This window comes from Erpetoichthys calabaricus, chromosome 3, assembly GCF_900747795.2.
Source record: "Erpetoichthys calabaricus chromosome 3, fErpCal1.3, whole genome shotgun sequence".
Lineage (NCBI taxonomy): Eukaryota > Metazoa > Chordata > Cladistia > Polypteriformes > Polypteridae > Erpetoichthys > Erpetoichthys calabaricus.
Genome location: NC_041396.2, coordinates 87,631,474 through 87,645,175, shown reverse-complemented (window position 1 = coordinate 87,645,175; position 13,702 = coordinate 87,631,474). Strand labels below are relative to the sequence as shown.

The 13,702-nt window shown below is 41.4% G+C and overlaps 1 protein-coding gene across 1 annotated transcript in view; it reads left to right on the top strand.

Moving 5' to 3' along the window:
• LOC114648178 (cryptochrome-1-like) overlaps positions 1–13,702 on the top strand; it is an 86,247-nt gene that overhangs the window by 37,958 nt on the left and 34,587 nt on the right. The window contains exons 4-8 of the mRNA XM_028797062.2: positions 4,080–4,222; positions 6,819–7,003; positions 7,306–7,394; positions 9,919–10,059; positions 10,140–10,451. Coding sequence (XP_028652895.1) covers positions 4,080–4,222; positions 6,819–7,003; positions 7,306–7,394; positions 9,919–10,059; positions 10,140–10,451 — 870 coding nt within the window. The remainder of the gene's footprint in view (positions 1–4,079; positions 4,223–6,818; positions 7,004–7,305; positions 7,395–9,918; positions 10,060–10,139; positions 10,452–13,702) is intronic.

Here is a 13,702-nt window from a genome sequence, read left to right as displayed (position 1 = left end):
TTAAGGGCCCAGCAGATCAGTGGCCTTTTGGCAGTGACGGAGATTCGAACCGGCAACCTTCGGGATACCAGCGCAGCTCCTTAGCCTCAGAGCCACCACTCCACCCAAATAAAATAAAAAATAAATAAAATAAAAAAATAAAATGCCTTACCTTCATTCATCCATCCATCCATTTTCCAACCCGCTGAATCAGAACACAGGATCACGGGAGTTTGCTGGAGCCAATCCCAGCCAACACAGGGCGCAAGGCAGGAACCAATCCCGGGCAGGGTGCCAACCCACCGCAGTACCTTCATTCAAATCATTTATTATCTTCATCTTACCATAGATCAGTGTCCATTAAACACATTTTCATATTTAGAATGTTTGAAGTAGTAGGAAGTAATTTAATTTTAACTAGAAATGTCATTAATATTCATATTTGAGTTTGGTGTATAATTAGATCTTTGTTTACTGGTGTTGCTGTAATTTTTCCAGTTTTTTTTCTGTAGAGTTTAAGGTAATGGGAGCACTGAAACAGGAGTAAGGAGTAGATCGGATAAAGTCAAATGAGTTTTCTGCTAATTAAAATAAATATATGCATTATAATACATTCTTGTCTGTAATGGCACCAGAGATTGGCAACACGCAGAGAAGAATTTCGCTGTACTCTGCACACATTACAGTACTACTACTGCTATAGACTTTATAGATTTACTTGTTGAGGAGTCAATAAATAGTGATGCATATGTCTGACAGTGCAGTATGACGAAATGGTGTGGAAAAATAGAAAAAAAATGCAGAGGTAAATATGGAACAGCAAAGATGCTCCTGGATTTTATTGTTTCAGAAACCTTCAGGAATCTGTTTCCACCATAGGTGTGCCATGTTTTCTATAGCTTTACCACTGCCTCATTGTCATCAAAGTGCTGTGCTTCCTTTTCTTGTGGAAAACAGTGGCTGTAAAGTAAGCAGAGCACAACTGAGCCTGGTGGTAGCTGGGTTTAACAGTTTTCTACTTGGCTAGATGGAGTGACACACCCTTATTTATAGTACATCCAATATACCATTTCAAATAGCTAACTACATTTTTGTTCTAATTTCCATGATATGACCAAATTAGTTGCGGTAGTCTCTTACAGTTGTTTTAGTTGAGCAGATGTCTTCATACAAGAGTGAGAAGATAATTGTTTTGCATGCTTTACCTGGCAGCTTTGTGGGCAATAGAAGATCAATATTTCTCAGGCCCTCACTTATTTGATGTTATTTATATACAGTAGATTATTCTTTTAATGATGTAGGCGTAAATGAGATCTAAGTTAGCTCACTTTCAGCCTTATTATATAGTTTGGCTACTTAGCTGGGAAATGCCTGGAATAGCCTGATTGGGTTAATTTGCAATCAAAGTATAGAAACATTTTTATTCCATATTTGCCCTTTATACGTAGTGTTTACGTAGTGTTTTTACTTCTGTGCTGGTCATGGATTGTCCATAATGAACACCATGTTCGAGCATAAGGGTGTCCATAAGTGCACTTGGCGCCAGGATGCCGAGGTCGCAGTTCGATGATCGACTTTGTAATCGTGTCATCGGATCTGCAACCTTATGTCTTGGACAGTCGGGTGAAGAGAGGGGCTGAGCTGTCAACTGATCACCACCTGGTGGTGAGTTGGATCAGATGGCGGGAGAGGCTGACGGACAGACCAGGCAGACCCAAAAATATAGTGAGGATCTGCTGGGAACATCTGGCAGAAGGAACCAGTCAGAAAGATCTTTAACTGCCACCTCCGGCAGAACTTCAATCTCATTCCAAGGGAGGCGATGGACATTGAGTCTGAATGGGCCATGTTTTGAGCCTCCATTGTCGAAGCAGCAGAACGGAGCTGTGGCCGCAAGGTTGTCAGTGCCTCTCGTGGTGGCAATCCATGAACCCGGTGGTGGACACCTAGGGTTCGAGAAGCCGTCAAGTTGAAGAAAGAGTCCTATCGGGTCTGGTTGACCAGTGGGACTCCAGAGGCAGCTGAGGGGTACCGGCGGGCCAAGTGTTTGGCGGCATCGGCTGTTGCAGAGGCAAACACTCTGGCATGGGAGAAGTTTGGGGAAACCATGGAAAATGACTCAGTCAGCACAGAGAAGATTCTGGCATTCCGTCAAGCGCCTCAGGAGGGGAAAGTGGTGTTCCACCAACACTGTGTACAGTGGAGATGGGGCCCTGCTGACTTCAACTGTTGACGTTATTGACCGGTGGAAGGAATACTTCGAGGATCTTCTCAATCCCACCAGCATGTCTTCCTTACGAGGAAGCAGAGCTGGAGGACTTAGGCATCCATATCAGGGGCCGAGGTCACCGAGGTAGTTAAAAAGCTCCGAGGTGGCGGGGCCACTGGGGTGGACAAGGTCCACCCTGGGTTTCTCAAGGCTCTGGATGTTGTGGTGCTGTCTTGGTTGACACGTCTCTGCAGCATCGCATGGACATCGGGGGCAGTGCCTCTGGATTGGTAAACTGGGGTGGTGGTCCCCCTTTTTAAGACGGGTGACTGTCGGATGTGCTCCAGCTGTAGGGGAATCGCACTCCTCAGCCTCCCCGGTAAGGTCTATGCAGAGAAGAGAGTTCGGTCAACAGTCGAATCTCAGATTCAAGAGGAACAATGTGGATTGCATCCCGGCCGTGGAACACTGGACCAGCTCTACACCCTGGCCAGGATCCTGGAGGGGGCATGGGAGTTTGCCCAACCAGTCCACATGTGTTTTTTGGATTTGGAGAAGGCATTCGACCATGTCCCATCGAAGCATCCTGTGGGGTGTGCTCCAAAATTACGGGGTACAAGGCTCATTGTTCAGTGCCCATAGAGGAGGAGCAGGAGTTTGGTCCGCATTGCCGGTAATAAGTCAAACTCATTTCCTGTTGAGGTTGGACTCCGCCAGGGCTGCCCTTTGTCACCGATTCTGTTCATAAGTTTTATGGACAGAATTTCTAGGCGCAGCCAAGGAGCGGAGGGGGTCTGGTTCGGTGACCTCAGAATCTCGTCTCTGCTATTTGTGGATGACGTGGTTCTGTTGGCTTCAACAGACAGTGACCTCCAGCTCTCACTGGAGTGGTTCGCAGCCGAGTGTGAAGCGGCGGGGATGAGAATCAGCACCTCTAAATCCGAGGCCATGGTTCTCTGCCGGAAAAGGGTGGAATGCTCTCTCCAGGTTGGGAACACCTTACTGCCTCAAATGGAGGAGTTCAAGTATCTCGGTGTCTTGTTCATGAGTGAGGGAAGAATGGAGTGGGAGGTTGACAGACGAATCGGTGCGGCATCTGCAGTAATGCGGGCTCTGCAACGGTCTGCCGTGGTGAAGAGACATCTGAGCCAAAAGGCGAGGCTGTCGATTTACCAGTCGATCTACGTTCCTACCCTCACCTATGGCCATGAGCTTTGTGTAGTGACCGAAAGAGCAAGATCGCGGATACAAGCGGTTGAAATGAGTTTTCTCCGCAGGGTGGCTGGACTTTCCCTTAGAGATAGGATGAGGAGTTCAGTTATCCAGGAGAGACTCGGAGTAGAGTCACTGCTCCTCCACATTGAGAGGAGTCAGTTGAGGTGGTTCGGGCATCTGGTCAGGATGCCCCCTGGATGCCTCCCTAGGGGGGTGCTCCGGGCATGTCCCACTGGGAAAAGGCCATGGGGCAGACCCAGGACACACATTGGAGGGATTATATCTCCCGGCTGGCCTGGGAACACCTTGGGGTCCCCCCAGAGGAGCTGGATGAGGTGGCCGGGGAGAGGGAGGTCTGGGCTTCCCTGCTTGGGCTACTGCCCCCACGACCCGACTTCGGAAATGCGTTGGACAATGGATGGATGGATGGACATGGTTTTAGATAAGTGTATGTAAATTAGATGTATTGTGAAATGTAAAGTTCACTCCATCTTTTCTCCATACTGTTATTTCTATATTTGATTTTAAAATATTCCTGGGAAGTCTTGCATGTAATGATGTTGTGGAGGGTTTTGCACAAAACTGTGTTTGTTACACAATAATTGAGGCATTAGTGATAATCTTTATAAACAGGCTCACTCTCTTCTAAGTGATTCACTGTGTTTCTTTAATTTAGGAGTGGAAGATATCCAGACTCACATTTGAGTATGACTCTGAGCCTTTTGGAAAGGAACGTGATGCTGCTATTAAGAAGCTGGCTTCTGAAGCTGGAGTGGAGGTGATAGTAAAAATATCTCACACTCTGTACAACTTGGACAGGTAAGCTTTTGGGACAGTGGACCACACTGTACATTTTCAAATTGTAAGGTTTTGTTTTATTTATTTAAGCACCTTAAATAACTGACACCCAGGAAGTTAAAAGACATGATAAGGTAATCTTTTGTGTCAGGTTGTAGTAGCATGATTCTTTCTATGCTGATATCCAGGACCTTGAGCAATATTAACTCGTCAATGGAGTCAATGTGGACTTTTAAAAAATACAATAAAATCTTTTCACACGTAACACTAAAGTCCAGAGGTCTTGTTTAAAGTTGGACTGCTGACATAGTTACAGAATGTTGATGATAAGTCCATCATCAATCAAAAATATAATTTTTAACTTTTAGGCTTGTTTGACTTAAATATTTTATTGTTAACAGTGTTGTCTTGTTTGCCTTTTTATTGGAGTGATGTTAGTTGTACTTATTCATATCCTAATGTTTTCAAATTCTTATATATAAAAGTATTGAATACAGTAGGCATTCATTTGCCTGATTGAATTATTTCAACAAAATCATTCAGTGGATTGAGTAATTGAAAAAATTGTAAGTAGATTAATAGTTTAAAAAAAAATTCTTTTTGGCAGCCTTATTTTAAATTTATGTAACAGAATCTAACAGTGTAGCCATCAGGTCAGGTTGGGGGAGCATGCACTGGTACAGCGTGTTGCCTCACCCATCACACGATGAAACAGCTTGGGACCCTGGTCCCCTGGCAGACACACAGTCCAGTCCCACCCTCCGCAAATGACCATCTATCTCCACAAATGACCATCTATCTGCCACAGACAGGTTTTATGTGTGCATCCTCTTGGCCTGGTTCAGCTGCTTGGGTCCTCAACAATGATGATCCTGCGAGCTGGATCCCCTTTTGGGAATCGTGCCACATGGCTGTAGTGCTATAACTGATGCTCCCTAACATTGCAGGTAATGTGCCTCATTTGGGACTTCATGAGCATCTGCTCTTTCAACACAAAGTCAAACGAGCGGTACCCAAGGAGTTCAGTCTTCGTCTCGGGTTACTGGATAGCATCCATGTCTCGCAACCATATAGCAAAACAGGAGGCACCAGGACTGTAAAGACTTGGACCTTTGTCCTTTTGCAAAGATATCGGCAATGCCACACACCCCTTTCCAGCGACCTTATGAGCCCCCCCCCCCATTCTCTCCCAGTCCATCTGCTGACTTCATAGGAAGGGTCACCAGAGACCTAAGTGTAGTTGGTGAGGTAAGTAAACCTCTCAACAAGGTCAACCCTCTCTCCACAGACAGACACACTATTGATGGCTGCGCCTATAAGGTCATTAAAGTCCTGGATCTTGGTTTGAATCCAGGACACTTGCAAGTCCAGACACTCTGACTGCTTGCTTAGTCTGTTGAGATCCTCGATCAGATCCTCCATAGACTCCGCAAAGATCACAGCATCATCAGTCAAAGTCAAGATCAGCGAATCTTTCTTCACCAAGAGATGTTCCACTGCCACTGGACCCCACAACCCTGCCTAACACCCAGTCCATGCAAGCATGGACCAGAGTAGGAGCAAGAACATATACCCCTGAATCAACTGGGAAAAACACACGGCGGTTCTGCCTCCACTCTGCACAGCACTCACAGTACCAATGTACAGGCCAGCCATGATGTCCAGCAACTTTGAGGGGATCCTGCAAAGTCTCACTATGTCCACAGTTCTTGAGGCTGATCCAGCAATTATCTGTGAACCACCCAATCTCCCTGAGATTGCACTGGTGGTGAACCAGTTAAGGGTAGGGAAGGCTGCAGGGATCCTTGGTGTCCGGGGTGAACTTCTCCAGGCTGGTGGTAAGACTGTCCTCCAGGCATTGCAAGCAACCCTTGCTTCCATTTGGGAGACGGACGTCATCCCAACTGACTGGAAAACGGGACTTGTTTCTCCTTTCTTGAAAGGAAAGGGTGATTGCCCAGATTGCGACAACTACAGGGGGTTAGCACTGCTGTCTGTGCCGGGTAGGGTCCTTGCTAGGGTCATCCTCAATAGGATCCGTGATCACTTGCTCACCTACCGGAGACCATAGCAATCTGGTTTTATGTCTTAAGAAGTCTACCATTGACCACATCCTGGCACTGAGGGTTCTCATGGAGAGCAAAAGTAAATATCGGCAGAGTTTCTTTGCAACCTTTGTCAATTTTCATAAAGTGTTTGACTCAATTGATTGTGTCGCCATCAGGTTACTGAGTAAATTATATTTAAACTGGCAACATTATCCTTAAAATAAAGACTTGCACGCTGAAAAGTCAAATGGAGTGAAATCTTAAGGTTTTTTCCACCCCTTTTGTATATTTAATTAACAAAGGAGTTTAAAGTTTGAATTAATTTCAGCTGTATTATTCATTAGATTTTCATGACAAAAAAAAATGCTTACTACAAAAAAAAAAAAAAAAAGGCGAGGCGTATAAACTAAACCATCAATACCGGAGCAAAGTGTACTCTCTATAATTTGGCACCGGTGATGAAAAGTGGATTTTTTTATAAGCTATAGGAGTAGTACAAGCCATATACTATATAGCAGTGGTTTTCTTTCCTGGGTGCTTTCATGTTGGTGTTTTTTCTCTTTTTATAGAATTATTGAATTAAATGGAGGACAACCACCTTTAACTTATAAGCGCTTCCAGACCCTGATCAGTCGCATGGAGCCTCCAGAAATGCCAGTTGAGCCAATTTCTGAATTAATCATGGGAAAGTGTATGACACCAATCTCTGACGATCACAGTGAAAAATTTGGTGTCCCTTCTCTGGAAGAACTAGGTAACAAAAATTAAACTTTCAACGGTTCTTGCTGAGCCTGTTGGAAACTATAGAAGTTAGAAAAGGCACCTGTGGTATCTAATTTAACATACACTGGTTGTTTTGTATGATTACATGTAGCAGATCAGTCTTGAAGTAACACCTGTTAATTTACTTTGGTTTAAAGGCCTACATGTACTGTACTGAATGAATTGGTGTGGGGCAGGAAGTGTTGTCTGTTGGTGCTTTGATAGGTTTTATAAATGTAAACTTCCTTTAGAAACATTTTTAATGATTTATTTTTATTTTTTTTTAATGATAAGGTTTTGACACAGAAGGACTTGGCTCAGCAGTGTGGCCTGGTGGTGAAACAGAAGCTTTAACACGGATAGAACGACATCTGGAAAGAAAAGTGAGTGAATTAATTCTTATGACGTATGTTTTCCAAATGCTGCCTAAAGTTATGTTCATATGCTTTCCCAAAGTGAGCACATCTTAGAAAATAAGAAAACTTCTTATTTACATGCAGTACCTGTTACTGCTATCACACTCCCATTATTCTTACAGATTCCAGTAATGGAGTTCTGTTCTACCAATTATCACTATTGTCCTTTCCTGTTCGGTGCCGACTGAGCTGTAGAATATAATGAAATATCAAGAGGATGATGTGCTAAAAACTTTAGGCAAGACTATATTTACTAGAGGAAAGGGAGGGTCTTTTTCAGTTTGCAAAGAAAATAATCCTAGAGCAAGAGAGAGAGAGACTCTGTGTGTGTGTGTGTGTGTGTGTGTGTGTGTGTGTGTGTGTGTGTGTGTGTGTGTGATTAAATGGAGAGAAAAAATATTTGCCAACTTATTTTTCCTTACTTGGCAATATATTGGAAAATTGCCTGTATGATTTTTAGAATTACTGTTAGTGCTTAACTTCTGCATTTTTGACTGAGTTTTAATCATAGCAAATGTGTCCACACATAGAAAGACACTTCAGCAATCATTGAGGAATAATCTGCTGCATTTTAATCATGACTGACCTTGTTAAGAAGCGTTAGTGAAAAAAATATGTCTCCTGTTTTAGCAGGAAGCTGCATTAGTTTAACTAAACAAGGTATCATTTAGCCGTTGCATTTAGAGTGCTGGACTGGCTGAAAATCAGAACATACATTTGTTTGTAGGTTAGATAAATATTGCTATGGATCTTTCAACCCTACTCCAAAACTAAACAAGTGATATAAAAGAACTATGACTGGGAAGTAATAATTAAAAAAAAAAAGAATTAATCACATACAGTAATTGTATGGAATTAATCGTGGTTAATCTAACATTAAATTATGCAATCATAAAATAAATACATAAATCATGAAGTAAATATACACTGAATCACAAAATGAATGTAGAATAAACACAAATTGATTTTTTAAAATTAATGGTATAGTCTAAACTTAAACAATGACCTGAAACCTGACCTTTTAACAAAATACTACTTTAGCAAGTATAACCTCAAGTTGAAAAGAAGGCAACGAGAAAATGAGGTTGATGTATTAATTCTCAGATTGGTTTGGCATATGAGACACAGACGTGTCAAAGTAAAATTAAACAATCAACTTTGACTTTGAATGCACTGCTAAAGACTGATGTAATTGAAAGCATCTCTTCAATAGGCATACATTTAAACGTATGTTAAAACTCAGCAGACTCCATCCTCAATTGTTCACCACTATCAACGATTTCATAATTATATTCTAAACAAGTGTTTTTCAACTGGTGCGCAATGAGAGCTACCGAGGTGTGCCATATTGAACCGCCTGTATGACCAGCCAAAGGGATGATACAGCTGGGAAAATGCATCCAAAGTACTCACTAAGTGCTGTGTCTCTGCTGGTATTTTTTTTTTCTGACAGCATCTGATAGTTCTGCCCCTTTGGACAGTTTCGCAAGTGTATACATTTAATACTTTTGTGGATGGTAGAATCGTGGTGTGCCTTGAGATTTTTTTCGGTTACAAAAAAGTGTGCCACCACAGAAAAATGGTTGGATATCACTGCTGTACCTACATCTTTGCTCCTGGCACGCTAAAAAGGTTCTCTGTAGCAGCTATCTTGCTTAAAAACTGGCACTGTGCATTACTTAGGTGGTTATGCTGAGTTCTTTGCATAAATTGGCTAAGATGCTGAAAACTGGAATAATGGGTTCTGTTTCACAGAATCTTCTCATTATATTAGAGCAGTAAGCAGTGTTAGCTACCAGGCACATTAGCAAGTTAAATACAGAAGTGGTAGAGACTAACTTTGGTTTTAGTGCCACTCAAAGAAAATTAATTTTGCATGTATGTGTGCTATGACATTGATTCAATCTTCTTACAGAATCATGACATGAAAAAAGAAAAGAGGGAGCGTAATTTTTACCTTCACTATTTTTCTTTAGTATAGCTCCAAGACTACCATAAACCTCCCTTCCTCCCACACCCTTTCACCTATGTCTGTGTGTATAAATCAAGGAAAAGTACACCAGTACCATGTGCTGACATGTGGCAAGTTGTAGCGAAACCTTCAAATTAAATCTTATTTCTCAAAATTTTTAAAGGTAGTATATAAATACTGTACTTGATGTGTATGTAATTCTTTAGGTTCACACTTAACTGGTTTGTATTATTGTTTTGTAATGTTAAAAAAAAAACACACATGAAAATGCAGCTTTGACCAAAGCACTGGCTGATGTGATTGCCTTGTTGCTAGCTCTGGATGTGACAGTATTTTTTAATGCTTTAAACAGGCCACATTAATTGCAAAAATTATTGCATTAACTCTCCCAGGCCTTAAAAGAACTTTTTTTTTATTTTTAAACTTAGTCAAATTTGAAATTTACAGTGTGATATTCAATATCTATGGTGTAAGAAATATGTTGATCTTCGTCATACTAATGAGATTTTAATTCTTTAGGCTTGGGTTGCCAATTTTGAAAGACCCAGAATGAATGCAAATTCACTTTTGGCAAGTCCAACAGGATTGAGTCCCTATCTCCGTTTTGGCTGCTTGTCATGTCGGCTTTTTTACTTCAAGTTAACAGATCTCTATAAAAAGGTGAGTCAGTGAAATCCATTAGATTTAAAAGCTTTTTTGAATACCCACATAATTTGTAATGTTTGTTTTGTGCTGCTCAGGTGAAGAAGAATAGCTCCCCTCCTCTCTCGCTTTATGGTCAGCTACTTTGGCGAGAGTTTTTTTATACAGCTGCTACTGCCAACCCTCGATTTGACAAAATGGAGGGAAACCCTATCTGTGTTCGCATTCCATGGGATCGGAACCCTGAAGCTCTTGCCAAATGGGCAGAGGGCAAAACTGGATTTCCTTGGATTGATGCTATCATGACTCAGCTCCGCCAAGAGGGTTGGATACATCATCTGGCCCGACATGCGGTGGCCTGCTTTTTGACCCGTGGTGATTTGTGGATCAGCTGGGAGGAGGGTATGAAGGTAATGGAAGGTTTTTGTTGTTGTTGTGTTTTTTTTTTTTTTTTTTTATAAATATATAATTATAATTATAATATAATATTAAAAAAAAAAAAGACGGAGAGCAAGAGCAACCACATCTGTTTTTGGTTGTTGTATATGTAGGGCAGGCAGCTAGCTTAACAGTATTCATTTTAGAAAAATGTGATTAGTGAAGGAAAGCATCTAAACTTACTGCCCACCGTGCCTATATTTAATTTGCTGTAGGTTGACAATTACAGTGATCCCTCGCTATATCTTGCTTCGCCTTTCGCGGCTTCACTCTATTGCGGATTTTATATGTAAGCATATTTAAATATATATCGCAGATTTTTTGCTGGTTCGTGGATTTCTGAGGACAATGGGTCTTTTAATTTCTGGTACATGCTTCCTCAGTTGGTTTGCCCAGTTGATTTCATACAAGGGACGCTATTGGCAGATGGCTGAGAAGCTACCCAACTTACTTTTCGCAATCTCTCTCTTGCGCTGACTTTCTCTGATCCTGACATAGGGGGTGTGAGCAGGGGGGCTGTTCGCACACCTAGACAATACGGACGCTCGTCTAAAAATGCTGAAAGATTATCTTCACGTTGCTACCTTCTGTGTGCAGCTGCTTCGTGAAGCGACATGCTGCAAGGTGCTTCGCATACTTAAAAGCTCAAAGGGCACGTATTGATTTTTGACTTTGTTTTTCTCTGTCTCTCTCTCTCTCTCTCTCCCTGCTTCTGACGGAGGGGGTGTGAGCTGCCGCCTTCAACAGCTTCGTACCGGCGGTGCTTCGCATACTTAAAAGTCAAACAGCCCTATTGATTTGTTTGCTTTCCTCTCTTGCCTGAAGAAGGGGCCTGAGTTGCCTCGAAAGCTTGCATATTGTAATCTTTTTAGTTAGCCAATAAAAGGTGTCATTTTGCTTGGCTTTTCTCTACTCTCTGTTTCTGACAGTTTGTGCTCCTGACGCGCACTCCTTTGAAGAGGACGATATGTTTGCATTCTTTTAATTGTGAGACAGAGCTGTCATCTCTGTCTTGTCATGGAGCACAGTTTAAACTTTTGAAAAAGAGACAAATGTTTGTTTGCAGTGTTTGAATAACGTTCCTGTCTCTCTACAACCTCCTGTGTTTCTGCGCAAATCTGTGACCCAAGCATGACAATATAAAAATAACCATATAAACATATGGTTTCTACTTCGCGGATTTTCTTATTTCGCGGGTGGCTCTGGAACGCAACCCCGCGATGGAGGAGGGATTACTGTAACTGAGAATGTTTTTTTTTTTTTTTTTTTTTTTTTTTTTAAATTATTTTTTATACAATGCCTGCTTTAAGGGTGTCACTCCGCTCCTGCACAGAACCAGCTTTAGTGTTTTTTGCTCCTTGCAAAAGATTTATTTCATTTCATTCTGTTTTCCAAATGTATTACACTGTTCCTTCTACTGTCTCCTGTTGATAGGTTTAGTGTAGATCACCATACTGGAAAAGGTTATTGCTTTGCTTACATGACAGTTTACATTTAGGTATTTATAGTAATTTTTTTTTATGGATTATTTCATACATATATTTAATTCAGTTGTTTAATGACTATGTTGATTATTTTTTGCATAGTGCTAATATACTAAAATGGATCTGCTAAAAATACCACACATTTTGACTTTTTCATTTAGTGATCACTTATTAAGTAAGGATCAATTTTGGTTGCAAAGAGATTGGCCTGGCCAAATATTCCACTCCAGCTATACAAAGAAAACTAGAGGTCCATCCATCCATCCATCCATTTTCCAACCCGCTGAATCCGAACACAGGGTCACGGGGGTCTGCTGGAGCCAATCCCAGCCAACACAGGGCACAAGGCAGGAAACAATCCTGGGCAGGGTGCCAACCCACCGCAGGACACACACCCACACACCAAGCACACACTAGGGCCAATTTAGAATCGCCAATCCACCTAACCTGCATGTCTTTGGACTGTGGGAGGAAACCGGAGCGTCCGGAGGAAACCCACGCAGACACGGGGAGAACATGCAAACTCCACGCAGGGAGGACCCGGGAAGCGAACCCAGGTCCCCAGATCACCCAACTGCGAGGCAGCAGCGCTAAAACTAGAGGTCTGGGAATCTTAATACAAAGAACAATTTTATTTGTAATATCAAATGTAGTATCTTTTTCTGAAGGGCAATATGTATTCGTTATGGGTAATTTATTTAATTATAAAGTGATTTTAATAAATATCTACGCACCCAATATGGATGATAGAGACTTCAATCAAAAACGCATTTGCATTTATTCCTAATGTGAACACTCATAAAATTATAATGGCCAGAGACTTCAATTGTGTTTTAAATTCAGACCTGGATAGATCTTCAGCTACAGGGACAATAACATTTTAACACTGCAAAAACAATTACACAGTTTGTAATTGATCATAACTTATCAGACCCTTGGAGATTTCTAATTCCAAACTCAAGAGCATATTCCTTCTTCTCACCAGTACATCATTGTTACTTCTTGATTATTTCTTTATAGATGACATTTTTTTGCCCACAATGAAATCTTGCATATACAATGATATTGTTATCTCCGACCATGCCCCTCAGATCATGGAGTTCAAATCAATATGCCCCATGTCTCATCTAGCAGCTGGTGTCTTAACCCCCTGTTATTAGCTGACAAGAAATGTACAGAATTTATATGCAAGCAAGTTGATTTTTTTTTTTTTTTTTTAGCTCTGTCAGAGGTCACAGCAGGAATTCTCTGGGGAAACTCTGAAGGAATTTTTAAGAGGACTGATTATTTCATATCTCTCCCACAAAAATAAATCCAAAACCAAGAAGGCATCAGAGTTAATCATTGAAATTACCAGAATAGATCAAGAATACACCAGGTTTCAAAATGAGGCACGTTTATAGGAAAAGACAGGCTTAACAGTGAGAACTCAACCTCTTAACAACAAAAGAAATGGACCAACTCATTTTTATTTCTTTTCCAGAAGAAATATTGATCAGTCTTGAGGACACAGACAGCATTTCTATAATATATAAAAACATTTAATATTCCCTCCCTTTCAAAGATCCCTTTCCCTCTGTACTCTGGGATCTCTTACTCAACATTTCAGAAAAGGAGTGGAAGGCAGCCATGTACAGGATTTAATCTAGCTCCATATGCGCGAAGCATATAATTATTCAACTTAAAATCTTTTATCAAGCTCCTCTTTCTCGTTTAAAATTGTGCAAAATGTTTCAAGG